The 17823-nt window shown below is 57.6% G+C and overlaps 1 protein-coding gene and 2 long non-coding RNA genes across 5 annotated transcripts in view; 1 reads left to right on the top strand and 2 right to left on the bottom strand.

The window, feature by feature from the left end:
• Arid3a (AT-rich interaction domain 3A) overlaps positions 1-14146 on the top strand; it is a 29508-nt gene extending 15362 nt beyond the window's left edge. For all 3 annotated transcript variants that reach the window (XM_042266736.2, XM_006978215.4, XM_042266735.2), the window contains exons 4-9: positions 5716-5788; positions 7916-8099; positions 8704-8951; positions 9852-10148; positions 10567-10647; positions 11013-14146. In XM_042266736.2, coding sequence (XP_042122670.1) covers positions 5716-5788; positions 7916-8099; positions 8704-8951; positions 9852-10148; positions 10567-10647; positions 11013-11206 — 1077 coding nt within the window. In that variant the 3' untranslated portion in view covers positions 11207-14146. The remainder of the gene's footprint in view (positions 1-5715; positions 5789-7915; positions 8100-8703; positions 8952-9851; positions 10149-10566; positions 10648-11012) is intronic.
• On the bottom strand, positions 4718-6715 carry LOC143270094 (uncharacterized). Its single transcript, XR_013047021.1, has 2 exons — positions 6607-6715; positions 4718-5234 (listed from the first exon to the last, which is right to left on the bottom strand). It is a non-coding gene; the product is annotated as an uncharacterized LOC143270094 (long non-coding RNA).
• Positions 14045-17370, bottom strand: LOC143270093 (uncharacterized). Its single transcript, XR_013047020.1, has 2 exons — positions 17249-17370; positions 14045-14442 (listed from the first exon to the last, which is right to left on the bottom strand). It is a non-coding gene; the product is annotated as an uncharacterized LOC143270093 (long non-coding RNA).
• Between the last annotated feature and the right edge of the window lie 453 nt (positions 17371-17823).

Here is a 17823-nt window from a genome sequence, read left to right as displayed (position 1 = left end):
ACCTCTCTTTTCATTTTGAGACAGGGTCTCAAAAGTTACCTACAGTTGCCTTGAACTTGCAATCCTCCTGCCTTGGTCTTCTGCGTAGCTGGGAGATAGTCCTCTGCCACCATTAGTTACCCCATCTTCCCAATGTCGTAATTTGCCTCTGCTGCTGCTGCTGGCCTGGTCCTTTTGTGTGGTTGTAAATGTATCATTGGCCTCCTATACAGAAACTGTTCAATCATGGCAGCAAAACCCCAGGGATTTCCAAATATGAAAATAGCAACCCCAGATCCCCAGATCCCCAGCTTGACTTCCCTGTGCTCTGGCCGGCTGCCTCCCCCTACCTCCTGGCCACTGCGAACCCATGCTATGGTGGGTAAACTGAGGCACGCAGAGACAAGCAGGTGGGGAGTAGCTACCGAGTCATGGCCACCCATCGACTGCTGTCTCTCGGTCCCTCTGAGCTCTCTCTTCGTTTGTCCATTGATTTCCTGACCGTGAGGTCTATCTCGGGCGCCTCCATGGCTCTGACGCTCGGGATGTGTGCGGCCCTTTCCCACTGGACGGACACCTTCTTTCGGTTTATTACTTTATCTTGTGTTTCAAGATAAAGTACAGGGGCCTGATAGAGCACAGGCTGACCCCCAGACTCACTGGAGCTTGGTCTAGCCTTGAACTCCTGACCCTCCAGCTTTGGCCTCTCCATGCTGGGATGGACTCAAGTTTGTTTTGAGACAGGGTCTCCCTATGTAGTCCTGGCTGGCCTGGAAGTCATGGCCATCCTCCTGCCTCCGCCTCCCAGGTGCTAGGATGATAGATGTGTGGGAGACCCCACTTTTACCCCAGGCTGCTCCCGAGGGAAGAAGTGGGAAACATTCTGATAGAAACACAGGATAGCTCAGGGGGGCCTGGATCCTTATCCACCCACCCTTCTGTCGCCACTGAAGGCCTTTTTGAAGGAATGCCAAGGGGCAGGACAGAAGACCCCCCCTCGCCAGACCAAAGCATGCCGCACAGCCACGTGGGGACCCTTCCAAACACCTGGTAGCCACGCCCGTGGTCGGGCAGCCCCCTGAGGCGCCCTGCTGGGGAGAGCATGCTCACATCTCACTAGGAAACCTCTGTGGGCCTCCACACACCACACCCCAGGTCTCCGTGGGCAAGGACCGGTGGAGTGTGCTGCTGGTCCCTAGCACCCTGTCATTCACAGATCACCTTTGCCTCAGTTTCCCCAAGTGAAGAGTAGGTTCCTGGTGAGTCCTGAGCACTCCTCGGTGGCAGAATGGGTGTGTCTGCCCAGGGGCGGCTTTGGACAGCCCTCCCCCCAAGGATGAGTCATCCTGGTGGCCAGGGCCTCCCTGAGGTGGGAGGAGGGACACAGGATGAGGACCTGGGCAGGGCTGTGCAGAAACATCCAAGAGGCCCATGCGGCCAAGTACTGTGGGCTTCCAAGAGAAGAGACTCCCAGGATGGAGGGCAGCAGGACGGACTGGGCTGATGGGGAGGCGGGGAGTCTTGTGGCCCAGGGCCGAAGCTCGTCCATTGTGGCCCAGGGCCGAAGCTCGTCCAAGCCCCTCTTCCATGGGCAGCTGGGACAAGGAAGCGTTTGAATGACTGTCCTGGCCAGGCTGGGAGTTTCTGCAGGCCAGGGAGGCAGATCATGGCCATTGTTGGTTATAGACATGAGTCATGTCTTATCCAGAGGCCAAAAGACACAAAATAATCAAGATCCTCAAAGAATGTGGCAAGGGTAAAGGCTCCTGCAGCCCAGAGACGGGGGAGTGATGGACACACAGTGTGGTCCATCCATACGCTGGAATATTACTCAGCCAGGAACAGGAGCGAGGCCCCCCCAGTGCACACGACAGTGTGGAGGGACATGTGGACACTGTACTCAGTGAGAGACCCAGACACAGAGGGCCTTACAGTGTGTGAGAATACCCAAACAGGCCGATAGGAGTGGAGAAGTCGGCACATGGGTGTTAGGGGCTAGAGAAGGAACGGGCTGTTTCCTTTCGTGTGGTGGAATGTTCTGGAAGTAGATAGAGATGTGTGAGTATATGTGATCTCAGATTTATTCATATGCATAACGTTTTCCAAAAAAAAGGCTTTTAAAATTGTGTGTGTGTGCGCGTGTGATCTCCAGAGTCTGAAGAGGGCATCAGGTCTCTTGGAACTGGAGTTACAGGTGGTTTTGACCCTCCACGTGGTGCTGGGAACTGAACCCCAGGACCTCTGGAAGAGCAGCCAGGGCTCTTAACCCCTGAGCCATCTCTCCAGCCAGTTTGTTTTGAGACAGGGTTTCTGTGTAGTTTTGGAGCCTGTTCTGGATCTCGTTCTGCAGACCAGGCTGGCCTTGAACTCACAGAGATCCTCCTGCCTCTGCCTCCCGAGCTCTGGGATTGAAGGTGCTGGCCTCCTACCACCCCCAGCCCCAGCCAAAGAAAGCCCTTTACAAACTGCACACACACAGAGAGGGTGCGTGCTGGGAGACTCATTCATTCATTCCTGCCGGTCCGGCCGAGACGCCCCAAGGCCTTCAAGGTCTCTGTGTCCCCAGATGGCTTTCTGGGTTGTCCCCTCACCTGGGGGCGGGAGTGCTGACTCAAATCCCATCCAAATTTTCTGAGCACCAGAGAGGAAAACAGCGTGAGTCCCCCCAGCAGGTGTGGAGGCCTTGAAAAAAGCCTTCCCAGCGGGCTCTGGAGCGGTGGTCCCAGCACTGCTGGGGAGAGATGAGTCAGGACGGCCTCAGGTGAGGCCAGCCTGGGCTCAGGGGCCCCCATCAAAAAGAAAAGCCCCAACTGCGCCATCAGCTAGTCAGGCACCCCTCACCGAGCCCAGGGTGCCAAACCCAGGCCACAGGCGGTCTGTCTGTCTCCTGCTGTGCCCCAGGGAGGCTGTGGGGCGTGTCCATGCTGGGGCCGGGGCTGGCCAGGCCCTACCAGAAAGTCTTCGTTTCTGGGGTCCACCCCGCCTGGCACCCGTCCCAGGTGGGGCCCAGTGGACTTTGGAGCCCTGGGGAGCCAGCAGGGGGCCTGGGCTGCCCCAGTCTGGGGGACAAAGGTTTTCTCAGGGGCCTCCCACACATGCACACACACACAGAGCAGGTTTTTTTTTTTTTACGGCTGGGGACAGCCGGGGCCCCTCGGCTCTGAGGACACCGCCCTGGGCCCTTGTGGGAACGGCCCTGGCTGCCCAGGTGTGGTCAGAACAGAAACCTACAGATGGATGTGACTATGGGCCCCCGGGCCCCAGGGCCAGCCAGCTTTGGAAGGGGTGCTTGTGGTGGCCGCTCAGGCCTGTCGCTCTCAGGAGCGAGAGCGTCGCCGGGAGTTCCAGGTTTGACCGTTGGCAGACAATTCACCCACAAAAACAGTCAAAAGGTCCCTATGAAGGAAAAAACAAGAGCCAGCAGCACGCCTTTAATCCCGGCACTCGGGAGGCAGAGGCAGGCGGATCTCTGAGTTCGAGGCCAGCCTGGGCTACAGAGCGAGATCCAGGACAGCCAGGGCTACAGAGAAACACTGTCTCGAAAAACCAAACAGAAAGGTCTCCCCAGTGAGAGCAGAGGAGGCTGGACAGGGTTGTAGAGCAGGAGACATGTTTACATTCCTAAGAAGGAACTGTTTGGATGAGGCCGAGGGAGGTGAGAAAGGGCAATGTACACTTAGTGAGTGCCTGCTGAATGCCTCTGTCCTGGCAACCTGAAGCCAGTTTGCAGACGAAGCAAAGTGTTTGTGGGGGGCCAGGACCACATGGCAGAGAGAGGAACACCTCCACGAGGCCTGAGAAGAAGCCGTGCGTGTTTAACGAGCATTTATTAGACAGCTGCTGTGTGCTCTGATTCCAGACAAGACACACGGGCAGGAAAAGCCTCTCGCGGTGCTGGGCCTGTGGCTAGAAGGGGCCTGGACACTGTGGCGGCTGCTGAAGCGGGACGCTGTCCCCAGAGCCTGTTCTTCAGGGTGGGATGCACCCCTCCCGGAGGAGGACAGCCAGAAGGAGGGCCAGATTTCCATAAAACGGGGCTTTTATGGCCTGTCTTTATTGTTGACCCTCCCCCACAGGCAGCTGGGGGATCCCCGTGGGTCCCCCATTTATGGCTTTGAATTGATGTCCTGTCCTTGTAGACGTCTGACCAGGCAGAGCCACCAACCGGTTGGTCCCTCAGCATCTCCTTTTTTAAAACGGCATCCACGGTGCCCTGCCCTTGTGAGCCTCAGTTTCCCCTCCCCCAAGACACCAACGCTTTGAAGCTCAAGCTAGAACGGTTGTTTTGGGGGTAACAGTTTTGTTTTGAGGCAGGGTCTCATGTAACCCAGGCTGGCTTTGAACTCCTGACCCTCCCGCCTCCACCTCCTGAATGCTGCCATAACCGGTGTGTACCACAGAGATCCCTGGCTTATGGGGTGCCGAGTGTTGGGCGTGCGCTCCACCCACTGAGCCAGGCCCTCAGACGGCTGCGCTGCGGTCTTGTGCTCTCCAACGAAGATGGGGAAACTGAGGAAGGAGGCTCTGACGGTGTCTTGTGGAGGGGCCAAGCCCAAGAGGGTGGGCCCTGGAGACTGCGCCTTGTCAGGGAAAGGGTCCAGGCCTGGAGTCTGCACAGGGCCTCAGGCCCTCTCAGGGGTGGGGCTCCTTCCTGTGTCTCCAGTGTTGGGGGCTCTAACCACACCCCGGTCACACGTCTGCCCGCCCATCATTTGCCCATCCATGCCCTGCCCAGGCAGCCCCTTGATCATTTATTAAGTGATTGCTGTGTACCGGGCGCACACACTCAGGACCCCCTTGGGAAGGTGTGGAGGACTCGGCTGGCCCGGGCGCTTGTGTGTGGCACCCAGAGGCCCTGAGCAGGGAGGGCGGCCCGGCTACCTGCAGTGCCCCGCACCCCTCAGGCGGCCTGGGGAGGGAGAGCGGCCTCCCCGGACTCAGGAATGTGGGCTGGCCAGTCTGGCGCTGGCCGGCCGGGGTGGGGCGCAGACAAAGCCGGGCAGCCGGGCAGCCGGGCAGCTGACAGCCACGGCCACCCGGGCAGAGGCCTGGACTCGGGCTCCTGTCTGGGAAGGCCGCCCACGGTGTCCAAGGTCTCCATTGAGCAGATGGAGAAGCTGAGTCCTGGGGGGGGGCGCTGCTGTTGGGGGGCCCAGCTGCCCGCGCCCCGAGCTCCTGGCGACTGGATGATGGATTGTGCAGACCCAGGTGTAATTGGTGGTTTCGAGGCCCCCCGCCGTCGGCCAGCTGCATTCCTGGTGGTTAATTTGAAGCCTGGTATTCAGCTGAGCATTCTAATTATCTCCGCCCCACTTCCCCGGCCCGGCCAGTGAGCCCCAGGATCCGGGCCCCCAGGACTCCCTCCCCGACAGCGGTGCCCGCATCACCCACCACCGCAGCCTGGGTGGGCAGACGAGACGGGACTCCAGGTGCTCAGGGGTCAGCAGCTGTCAGTGACACTGTGCCTCAGTTTCCTTATGGGGCAAATACCCAGAGCTGCTCATGCTGGGAGAGGTGGGGAGGACCCTTCCCGGGACTTGGGGACCCGGACTGAGAATGCCTGTCTCCCCTCTGACCCTCTGGGTGGGGGCATTGGTTAGTGACCCCCGAGTGCCGTCGAGGGGGTCAGCCTTGTCTGCGGCGTGGGGTTGGCTGAGCGCCTGTGGCTGCCCCGTCCCCAGCAGTGGGGACGCGCTCCCCCCCGCCCCCCGCTGACCCATCCCTCTCTGTCTGCAGCTCTATGAACTGGACGCGGACCCCAAGAGGAAGGAGTTCCTAGACGACCTGTTCAGCTTCATGCAGAAGCGGGGTGAGCGCCTGCCAGGGTCGGAGGTTGTGGGGGGCAGGACGGTCCTCCCGTGAGAGAGTGCTCCCCAGACTCTGTGACTGTCCCCAGCCCTCCCTCAGGGTGGGGCCGCCTGGGTGGTTACAATCCCGTGTTCTAAGGGAGGAAACTGAGGCCCAAGGAGGGTGGAGGCTTCGGCTCCGGAGCAGGAAGGGGCGGAGAGGGGACCTGAGGCCAGCCCGGCCATGGCTGAGCCCAGCTTCTGTAAACACAGGCCTCCAGGCCTGCCCACCGGAAGGCGGACAGAGAAGGGGTACTGTGGCCTCCCGATCCCTCGGCCCAGCCCAGGGGCCTCTGGGTTAACCCCTCGGTGTCGGGTTGGGGCCGGGGTCCCTGTGGGCGTGGCCGTGTGCTATCCGCAGAGCCCAGCTGTGAGGTCCAGCCCTGCTGCCCCCCCCCACCGTGGCCGGAGAGATCTGCCCTCCTCTGTTATCGGGGGTCCCCACCTGCCTGAGTCCCTCCCACAGCAGGAGGCTCCCAGCTGCCTCCAGCCACAGAGCTGACCATCCTGCTCACCACCCCCACCGTAATGGGGTCAGCGAGGAGGCCAGGGCCCTCCATGCCGCGGTGCAGCCGCTGACCACAAAGGGCTGGGACCGTCCGTCCGCCTGGGACCCTGCCTCCCTCCCCCCCTCCCCCCCCCCCGTCAGTCAGACCAACAGACTCCTGTGTATCCCTCAAAACCCCTGGTCCGCTGCCCCCTCGGGCACTTTCTCCCGAGGTCTTTGGTGTTTCGGAGCTGGTATTCAAACCGCCAGGCTGGCCCAGCCGGCACAACCTACCGCCCGCGGCTGGGTCCCTTCTTGTGGACAGATGACGCCTGGCATCGGAAAGCAAGGGCCTTGGAACAAAGTTCCCTCAGAAGTCTCTGGAGACGGGAAATGGGGGGAGGTGCCCTGCCCCTGCCGGGTCCCCCACCCTTCCTTCACCCCGGCCTCAGCCCTCCACTGGGCTCCTAGACTTCATGTAAACTTCCTCCGCTGGCTGAGGCTGGCCTGCCCACCTCCTGGTCTCCCTGTAGGGCTGAGCTGGGTGAACAGGGTGGTGGGTTTGAGACCCCACGGCTGCCCTGGGCTCCGCGCTTGACTCCAACTTGGGAGAGGCAGGAAGTGGCCAGGGATAGGGGGAGGGTCTCCCAGTGCGGCTTTCTAGGGCCGTGGAGTCCCTGGGACAGAGGAGCCAGGCCCATCAGTAAAGGGGGGAGGTGTCCCCTCTCAGGAGACAGATGAATGGTCACTGTATCTGTGGCCGGGGTGGGGGCCAGGCAGTCTCCGGCCTTCTCTGTCGAGGGCTTGCTGATGGTGAGGATGAGGATGGCGGGGAAGGCCTCCGTACCTAGAACCTCACAGACAGGACTTAGAGTTGGGGACATATGAAAAATCTCTGGGAGTCACCACATGGTGGTGGCATTTCTATTCCCAGCCCTCGGGAGGCAGAGGCAGGTGGATCTCTGTGAGTTCGAGGCCAGCCTGGGCTACAGAGTGAGATCCAGGACAGCCAGGGCTACACAGAGAAACCCTGTCTCGAAAGAACAAAAACAAAACTCCGGGAGTCCAGTTGTCAGAAAGGTGCAGGGCCCCATCTGTAGCAGGCTTGGGAAGTGGATGTCACAGGAGGCGAGGTTTTGAGGGACGAAGAGGAGGCCAGGGTGTCACTCGATGCAAGATGGATGTTCCTGCTTCTTAAACTGAAAATCCTGTTAGTGAGCCGTCCCCACCCCCACCGGAGTCTGCCACACTCCAGGGACGCCAGGAGGACAGGGCTGAGCGGAAGGGCCCTGGGGAGGGAGGCACTGCGGTTGTTTGTTAGCCGCTGCTGTTGGAGACCCAGAGTGGGAATAACCAGGGCCCTGACGCCTCCCGTGTCCCAAAGATGGCCGCCCGCCTCTCTTCCAACCCCCTCCCCTGCCCTGACATCTTGGGGAAACTGAGGCAAGGAGGGGTATCACTCAGGGTGATGCCGCTCTGGAAGATGTTAGGGGGAGTGAGGGTGTGGCCACCAGAGCCCCCGCCTGACCCCTGTGACCCCTGCATGACTCCCATGACCCCCCGCCCCACCCCCTTTCAGCAGCTCCTCCCTGACATCCCGCAGGCACGCCCGTGAACCGGATCCCCATCATGGCCAAGCAGGTCCTGGACCTGTTCATGCTGTACGTGCTGGTGACCGAGAAGGGTGGCCTCGTGGAGGTCATCAACAAGAAGCTGTGGCGGGAGATCACCAAGGGGCTCAACCTGCCCACCTCCATCACCAGCGCCGCCTTCACGCTGCGGACACAGTGAGTGCCAGGGCTGCCCTGAGATAGCCCGCTTCCTCCCCATCTCCCTCCTGAGATAGCCCGCCTCCTCCTGAGATAGCCTGACACCTCCTGAGATAGCCCACCTCCTCCTGAGATAGCTCACCTCCTCCCCATCTCCCTCCTGAGATAGCCCACCTCCTCCTGAGATAGCCCACCTCCTCCTGAGATAGCCCACCACCTCCTGAGATAGCCCACCACCTTCTGAGATAGCCTGACACCTCCTGAGATAGCCTGCCTCCTCCCTCCTGAGATCGACCACCACCTCCCCATTTCCCTCCTGAGATAGCCTGCCTCCTCCTGAGATAGCCCTCCTCCTCCCCATCTCCTCCTGAGATAGCCTGACACCTCCTCCTGAGATAGCCTGACACCTCCTCCTGAGATAGCCCTGACACCTCCTCCTGAGATAGCCCACCTCCTCCCCATCTCCTCCTGAGATAGCCCGCCTCCTCCTGAGATAGCCCACCTCCTCCCTCCTGAGATAACGCACCTCCTCCCTCCCGAGGTAATGCATCCCCTCCCCGAGCATGCCCGCGGCAGGGTGACGCTCCCTGGTTGTCTCCATGCCACCCTGTCCCGTGCACAGGTACATGAAATATCTTTACCCCTACGAGTGTGAGCGGCGAGGCCTGAGCAGCCCCAATGAGCTCCAGGCCGCCATCGACAGCAACCGCAGGGAAGGCCGGCGCCAGAGCTTCGGGGGCTCGCTTTTCGCCTACTCACCCAGTGGAGCCCACAACATGCTGTCCTCACCCAAGCTACCAGTGACTTCCCTGGGCCTTGCCGCCAGCACCAACGGCAGCTCCATCACCCCGGCACCCAAGATCAAGAAAGGTGAATCATGTGAGGGAATGAGGCTATCCTCTTATTTCTCTGGGTAACCATGATAAACCTACGTGGTTTATGGGGGGAAGGAGTTCTCCCATCCATCCCTGTCTGTTCCCAAGGCAGACATTACTAGTCAACTCCTGCTCTGCAGTCCCCTCTCTGCAGTATGATGTGTCTGTTCTTCTGCCTGCAGCAGACATTACTAATTGAGTCCAGGTTTTCACAGCCACATTACCAGTTGAGCACTGTACCCCTTTCTAAATCTAACATTGCTTATCCATGTAGCGTCAGTCTCTTGTGCATGGCAAACATTACTAACTGGTCACTTCTGTTTCCTTCTGGGCTCTTGAGACCTCTGGCTCATACCAGACATGGGCAGAGTATCCCTCACGACGCTTTGACCCCTGAACCACATAAATCCAATGCTGGGTACCCCTGGGCAACTCGTTAATTCTTTCTGAGGCTGGCTTGCCTGTCAGAGTGGGAGGCCCAGGTGCGTGTGTTCTTAAGAGGAAAGTCCCCGTTTGAGTGGATGTCCCTGGTGGGGTTGACAGCAGTCTTCTTCTCTGCCAAGGCTCTTCTCTTCACACACACGGTGCTCAGGCGGCAGCCCAGTGGATAGCGAGTGCTTCCCCGGTGAGCCAGAAGCCCTGGGTGCCGCTCCAACACCGTGTGAGCGAGATGAGGTGGTGTACATGTCACCCCAGCACGTGGGAGGGAGGTGGATCAGGAGTTCAGAGTCATCCTTAGAGTGAGTGTGAGGCCAGCCTGGGCTACATGAGACTTTAAAACAGAAACCTGGGGAGCAAAGAGTACAGGCTTTACCGTTTTCGCAGGCGCGCCTCCCACCGTGGTGGCCAGCGTTTCCCCAGGACCCTCCTGACCCTCTGCTCTTCTTCTGTCTAGAGGAAGACTCCGCCATCCCCATCACGGTCCCAGGCCGTCTGCCCGTGTCTCTGGCTGGCCATCCCGTCGTGGCAGCCCAGGCGGCTGCTGTGCAAGCGGCCGCAGCCCAGGCGGCTGTGGCGGCCCAGGCGGCTGCCCTGGAGCAGCTCCGGGAGAAGCTGGAATCCACTGAGCCTCCAGAGAAAAAGATGGCCCTGGTTGCCGATGAGCAACAGCGCCTCATGCAGCGAGCTCTGCAGCAGAACTTCCTGGCCATGACAGCCCAGCTGCCCATGAACATCCGGATCAATAGCCAAGGTACCCTGAGCTTGGAATCCCCCACATTCCATGTGTGCAGGGCAAAAAAGAAGTGCCTTGGAGCCATTCTATGTAAAGAGTGCTGGCAAATCAATCAGAAAAGGGCCATCCAGGGCTAGTTCATGTGAAAAACTGAGTCTATCTGCAAGTTCCAAGGAGGTGTTAACATTCATCAGAATTTGTTTCACATGGGGTCCTTGAGATCACACATGGTGGGGCGTACCTGTTATCCCAGCAGGAGATTGAAGCAGGGGGATGGTGAGTTCAAGGCTAGCCTGGGCTACGTCGTGATACCCAGTCATAAAAAATAAATAGTAAATGAATAAATAAAATAACCCCACCAAAGATGGCCTCATAGAGGAGGCAGGAAGCAAGCCAGTCCCCGGGGGTACCTCTGACCTGAGTCTTGTTTCCACAGCCTCCGAGAGCCGCCAGGACAGTGCCAACGGCAGCAACAGTATTAGCATGTCGGTGGAGATGAACGGCATCGTGTACACAGGTGAGCACGAGGGTCCCCACCCCCACCCCACCGCAGCCCCCACGGTGGCTCTGCGTCAAGTCCTGGGCGACTCGGGGTCAAAGGACAACTGTGGGATTCAGGTTTCTCCTCCACGGCGGGTCCCGGGGATCACACTCGGGGTATCCAGCTTGGCAGCAAGCGTCCGTCTCGCCAGACCTCGTACCGATGTTCTGAGACAGGGCCTTAAACTCCCTCTGTCGCCCGGGCTGGCCTCACCCCGTGATCTCCTGCCTCAGTTTCCTGAGTTGCTGGGGTCACGGGCCTGGGCTTGGCTCCCACACATCCTACTGTTCAGTTGACGAGCCCGGACCTGTGACGCGTCCTTCCCTTTGTCCTTGTCCCAGGAGTGCTGTTTGCTCAGCCACCGCCCCCCACGCCATCCTCCGCCCCCAGCAAAGGTGGCATCAGCGGCCTCGGTACCAACAACACCGTGGGTAGCCGGACAGGAGCCAGCGGCGGGGCCGGCGGCGGCCAGGTGGGGCTGGCCGGGGTGTCCGCGCCCCCTACATCTTCTACCTCAAATAACTCCTTGCCTTAAAGGAAATCAAGTCGTATAGCTGCCCACTCACCACAGGGACCACAGGCACACGAGGACCTGGGACGTCGGAAGAATCCCAGTGGGCCGGGCAGAATTCCAGGGAGCCACACTGACGCCGAGGAGAGAAAATTTTATATATATACATATATATAGAGATAGATAGATAGAGAAACAGATTTAATAAATCAGGGCAAAGAACACTTGAATCTCTCAGGTTTTGGAGACTCCGAGAAAAGGATTTGACAAGGGCCACCAAGGCAACCTCCAAGCAGAAGGAGGCCACCTTTCCAGAGGCTTCCATGGGGGTCCGGCTTGAGCAGCTCAGTTCAAGCACGTCTATTTACCTCATGAATCCCAGCACTGTGTGTTCTCCTTTTTTTTTTTTCTTTGGTTCTCGGTCCTTAACCACGGTGGTTCCTTCTGGGAAAACCAACCACGCCAGAGCCAGGATCATTGTTTTGTGTTCATTCTTGGAAGTTATGAATTTTTTTTCTTTTTAAACAAGATCTCAACATTCAGATGCAATTTTTTTAAGTTTTTGGGGTTTCCGATTCTGTAAATATTCTGTTCTATCCTTGAGGGCGGTGATAGGATCTTAGAAAGAGTCCTGTCTGTATATTATATATTTGTGTTCATTCAGGGAAACAGGTTTGTTTTGTTTTGTTTTTGTTTTTGTTTTTAAAGAAGCAAAAGTACCAGCCCCAGTCCCCAGTCCCTGTCCCGTGGTGACCCTGACCTGGCACCACGACAGGGTCCGATGGTGCTGGCTGTCAGCAAATTCCACAGTTCTGTCACGCTGGGCTCTGCCCACGGGCTCCATCGTTCAGCGACCTGGATTGCTTACCCAGGACACGGAATGTTCTAGAAACGGGTAGGGGAGCAGCACACGGAATACAGTGGCCCCGTGTGTCTCAGGGATGAAGGTCTGGACTCTCTGCCTGGATGGGTTGCTTCTAGGGGACACGGGGTGCACCAGGTCTACCTCGGGGCAAGGATTCGAACCGAGACATGCCTGGCGCTTGTGCCACGCCCTGCTGGGGCAGCAGTTCCATAGGACCAGGAAGGATCCTGGTCCCTGGTCTGTGTCTCCATACCACGGTCCAGCCAAACCGGGCATGGTGGCATGCGTCTGTCACCTTGGCTCTTGGGAGGATGAGGCAGGAGGATGTATCCTTGGCTACCTATGGAGGTTGAGGCCAGCCTAGGCTACTTGAAACCCTGTCTCAACAAAGCAAAGTAAGATGAGGCTGGGGGCCGTAGCACACACCTTTAATCCCAGCACTCTGTGAGTAGGCCAGCCTGGGTGACACAGTCAATTCCAAGCTGCATGAGACCCTGCCTCAGAAAAAGAAAGAAAAAAGAAAATTGCATTTCATTTTGGCTGGAGCCACCAGGGCAGAAATGACGTAATCTCCCGCTGGATTGGGGGATCGGTCCTGGACTTGGGGACCTGCTTGTCCTTCGGTCCCAGGAGTCCTGAGACCCCTCTCACCCCACTTCCCGGTCTGGGCTGTGGGGAGCAGACCCTCTTCCTTCCTCTCAGGGACACCCCCCTCCCATCCTTCCAGGAGGGAAGGCTCACTGGGGGGGAGGTGGAATCTCAACTTTTCCTTCTGGAAGCTTCTGCCTGCCCCGTTTTGGGGTCACCGTCTTAGCCGCACAATCATTCCTGGTCACGGGTGTGGAGGGTCTTCATCCCCTCTGGCAACCCGTGTAAAGTCAACCTCCGTGGGTACCTGGCTTGGGGAGACGGGGGTTGCCTTGGTGGGCACATCCAAGGCACGTTTCTTTCTACCTCAGGTCTTTTGATGCCAAAAAAGAAAAAAAAAAAATGCACCCGGTCACCCATTTTTCTGGTCACCTGCTCGAGTCCATGGTGGGGGCGGGGTGTCCTGATGTCCACTTGTGTCTGGGGCTCTGTGAGTGGCCAGAAAGCACCTGATCCTAACTCAGGGGACCTTGCCCACCAGGGCTCTGTGATTGTAAGGGGGGGGGCTGTCCTCTGCTGGACGTACTCAGTAACCCTCCACGGGCCTGTCTGTGCCTCAGTTGCCCCACCCGGCCCTTGGCATTGGGTGCAGTTGGCGTTTGTTATGCAAGCTAGAGCAAGGAGGGAGCTGGACATGGTCACTGTCCACCCAGCACCTCAGGGCTTGGGGTGGGGGCAGGTTAGACCCCCAAACTCAGGGCAAAGAGGGTGTAAGGGCAGGCACAGGCTGCTTCTAGAACCTTCCCAGGGACAGGCTGTCTCTATAACCTTCCTGGTGGCCCTTCTGCTGGCCACCAGACCATCTGTCTGTCTGTCTGTCTGTCTGTCTGTCTGTCCAGCTGCAGTGGGTGGGTGGGCTTGGGGCTTGGGACAGCTAAGTTAGTGTTTTCTGAGAGTTACACATCTGTATAGTCTTATAGGATTTTTTTTTTCCTTTTTTTATCGTTTTTACACACTTTTTTCCCCCACCCCCACTTAATTTTGGCTTTTGTGGATTTTATTTTTCCTTCTGGGTAAAGGTGAGCTGAGCTGTTTTGTTCAGAACCTGTGAACTTTTTAGTTTCTTGGGGCGGGAGGGGCTTGTCCGACTGTGTGTGGGTCGCACACCAACTCAGGTAAAATGAAAAAAATAAGTGGATTAAAAAAAAACAATAAAAAAGTAAAAACTGCTTTCTACCTCTGGTCAGGCCTCATGGTCAGTTCCTGCCGGGCTGTGGCCTGCAACGGTCACAGCTGTGCGGAATATTCAGGAAAGTTCAGCTACTAACAGGAAAACTCAAACACAACAACGACAAAAAAAAAGAAGTGTGATTTTTGAAATTAAAAAAAAAATACACTGAAAGTTTACATTTTATGACCTTATTGTGGATTGTATTTAAGCCTCAGACATATTTAATGCGATTGTAACCCTGTAAATCGGTGAGATTAAAAAGTTGAGACACTTCTGTGGACGAGCCGCTTTGTGGTGGTCTTGGGGTTTCCTGGGGGGCTGGTGGGGGTGGAGGGGACCCCAGGCACGGAGCGTGTGGAGGAGGTCTGCTCCGGTCAGTGTCCGTTTTTCCTTCTGCTTCAGGTCTGTGTGTTGCGTGCAGGGCCGCCCCAGTGGGGTTCCGAAGACAACAGTTAGGAGTTGGTTCTCTCTCCTTCCACGGTGCGAGTCCTGGGGATCGAACTCAGGTTGTTGTCAGACTGGGGCATGAGTGTCCTGCCTGCCAAGCCGTCTCCCTGGCTGCTGCTGCTTTTCTTGCTTTAGAAAAAAAAGGAAAAAGGAAAAAAAAAAAAAGGCCAGGCTGTGGTGGCTCACACCTCCGAGGCACAGGGATGAACGGTGTGAACTGCAGGCCTGGCCTGCCCCAGGACCTTTGCACAGGCCATCCCCTCTCCCATCTGGGAACCATTCATTCCCTCTGTCCCCACCCTGGGACATTATCGTCCATCTCTGTTCCTTGGGCTAGTTGCATGTGACCTTCACACCTCTCCCTCCCCAGCAGCCAGGTGGAGGCCTGCTAACTCCCTGGGGCTCCCCACCCCCACCCCAGCTCTGTGTCCTGCCCACCTGTCACCCCAGGGACCAGAGCTCCAGCAGCAGCAGCAGCAGCAGCAGCGGTGGCGGCGGCGTCCTGGAGACAGACACACCCCTCCCCCACCCCCAGGCTCAGGTGCACTGGGGGGGGGGGGGGCTCAGCCTCCCGAAAACTGGGATCCAAGGCGTGGGCCCAGCCGCCGCCCCCAGCCTGACCACTTGGTGCTGTGGTGTGCCTCAGTGGGCACCAGAGAGAGGGTGCTGGGTGGATCCTGGGCAGTGACAGCTCAAGGACTGGAGTGGAGAGGATCCCTGAACAATGTCAGCCCCACACCCAGGGGACTCAGGAGACCGAATGAGTCAAGGTAATTGAGGCCAGGTGGACAGGCCCGGTCCTCCGCCACTGACTCTGTCCTGCCTGCTCTGGCCAAGTCTGGCCCTGGCTGGTCCCTCCCCAAGTTACTGACAGAATTGAAAACAACCTTGCTCCAGGGAGGGACGTCACCCACTCGCCCCAACACTGCGGGGGACGGGGGGGGGCGGGGGGGGGGGCAAAGACCAGCCATTTTTTTTTTTAAGGCATCTTTCAGGCAAACTGGCTTGGCCTGTCCTGTTTCTTTTCATTCCTTAGCCAAAGAGCCTCAGAAGGGAACTGAGTGGCCCTGAGGCTGCACAGCCCTGCGCTGCTTCTCAGAGTCCCTGCAGCAAGGTCCCACCCAGTGACCCACAAAACTGTTCTGAACAGAATTTGAGGGGAGTCAGCAAGACCTCCCTCCTCTTGGGGGTCCACTGTCAGCCTCTGAGGAGTTCCCAGATGGTGGGCTGGTTTGTGGATTCCACAGGGGAGAAAGTGGAGTTGAATGGGCACTGACAGACTGGAACAGTGGAGTTTCTATATGGGGGATGCCTCAGTTCCCCCGATCTGTGCCTCAGTTTCCCCTGATCTGGCTCCCCCATATCCTGCTGTACCCTCCACTTTCTCAGAGGTCTAGTAACTGGGTGGTCCTGGACGCCCAAGTGTGGCTGACACAACTAGATTGTCCTCATTCCAGGGGCCGCTGGGGGCGGGCTGACCTCTAACCCCACCCCCAGGGAAGGACAGTGGCCAAGTCTCCAGGGCTGGGCTGCTGTGGGGGAGGCTGCCCCAGCTGCTGGCCAGCAGGCTTGGCCCCTGCCCGGCATCCGAGAATGGAGATTGAGGAAACTTCTGGGCCTGACCTACCCAGATAAGGCTGTACATGGGGCCCGAGGCACATGAACCTGTCACCCATGGGTCTTCCTAGCAACCCCCTTAGGGATCAGGGAAACAGAGGCCTGGAGTTGTACAAAGGCCTCTCCCACCGCTCACAGTTAACAAGAGGGACTCACGACCAAGTTCAATCCCCAGGTTGACCCTTGGCACCCCATCCTTCATGCTGAAGACCGAACCCAGGCTTTAAGATTATCACCTATTTCTTTTTTAATTTTTTAAAAAAATTTGACACAGGGTCTCATGTAGCCCAGGCTGGCCTTGAGCTCACCAAGTAGCCCAGGATGACCTCCAACTCCAGATCCCATGTGCTTGGGATGACACCCAGGTCACCATACCTGTTTTCTGGGGTGCTAGGGGTGGACCCCAGGGCTTGGTGCATGCGAGGCCAACCCTCTACCAACTGTCCCCAATCCCATTTCTCTTGTTCTGAGCCCAGGTCCTGTCTGTCTCTCTCTCTCTCTCTCTCTCTCTCTCTCTCTCTCTCTCTCTCTCTTAATTTTATTTATTTATTATGTATACAGTGTTCTGTCTGTATCCCTGCAGGACAGAAGAGGGCACCAGATCTCATTACAGATGGCTGTAAACCATCATGCGGCTGCTGGGAATTGAACTCAGGACCTCTGGAAGAGCAGCCAGTGCTCTCAACCTCTGAGCCGTCTCTCCAGCCCGGTCCTGTGTCCCTTATTTTAATTATTTTTAATTTTATCTGCATGTATCTGTGTGGGTGACATTTGCTTGCATGCAGGTGCCTTTGAGTGCCAAAGGTGTCAGATCCCTGGAGCTGGAGTTACTGGTGATTGTGAGCCACGCTGGTGTGGGTGCTGGGAACTGAACCTGGGTCCTCAGCAAGAGTAGCAAGAGCTATTACCCACCGAGTCTCCGCAGCCTGCCGTTTCTCAGTCACACTTTAGCATTAAAAGTAGCTGTGACCTAGGTCTCAGGAAGTTGAGGCGGGAGAATCTGGAGTGTAGTAAGGACGACCTGGGTCACACGATTCCTGGGAGACGGACTCCCTCCCTCCCATGACAAAGTAACAGGCTGTGTCCTCCGATGCTTTCAAGCCGAGCTCCACATCCTCTGCTCTGCCCCAGGACCACTGCCTGTGCCCTTTTCTTGTTCAAAGTGTGTGCTTCTCTACAGCCGCCCTCCCTGTCCCCGCAGCCTGCGCCTGCCATCTGGTGGCCACACCGAGTGGCACTCTCCACTACCTGTCACGGGCACCAAGCGTGCACCTCCCTCCCTCCCTCGTCCCCTCCTAGACCCAGCTCAGAACCTCACCCGGCGTCCAGCCCTGCAGCCCGGGCTGGTGCAATGCTCCCGGCGGCCACATCCGCGGCTGCAAGATTCAACACTTGCGTCCATTGTCCTTTGCTAACAACGCATCTGGTGAAAAGCAAAACCCCTTGGTTTTAGATCTGGCCCGTGGCCAGCAGGCTGTGACTCGAGGCTAAAGGTTGTTTGGCTAGAGATTGACTTGTTGGGTCTGCACCGAGTGAACCAAATACAAATTTGAAATTTATGACTCCAAAGAGGAAAGGTCAAAGAGGAGGCAAATCGATACAGGACGTGGGTCGATCCGTAAGCGTTGAATCGCCACGAGCGACGCCCCGGCCAGACGTGTGCGTGCAGCCTGATCTTACAAGCAGTAACTAATTTCCTTGGGTCTAAATAAAGCATAAAGGTCAGTTGTTTATATTTTTTGCCTTAAAACAAAGTTTAAAAAGTAAGCTGGCCATGGTGACACGCGGTTGTCACCGCAGCAGGCAGGAAGCTGAGGCAGGAGAACCGCCGCGAGTTCCAGGGCGAGAGTGACTCAAGAAGGGAAAGAAAACGACTGTAAAAGTTTGAATCAC

This window comes from Peromyscus maniculatus, chromosome 22, assembly GCF_049852395.1.
Source record: "Peromyscus maniculatus bairdii isolate BWxNUB_F1_BW_parent chromosome 22, HU_Pman_BW_mat_3.1, whole genome shotgun sequence".
NCBI classification, from domain to species: Eukaryota; Metazoa; Chordata; class Mammalia; order Rodentia; family Cricetidae; genus Peromyscus; species Peromyscus maniculatus.
This window is presented reverse-complemented; position numbering and strand designations above follow the sequence as displayed.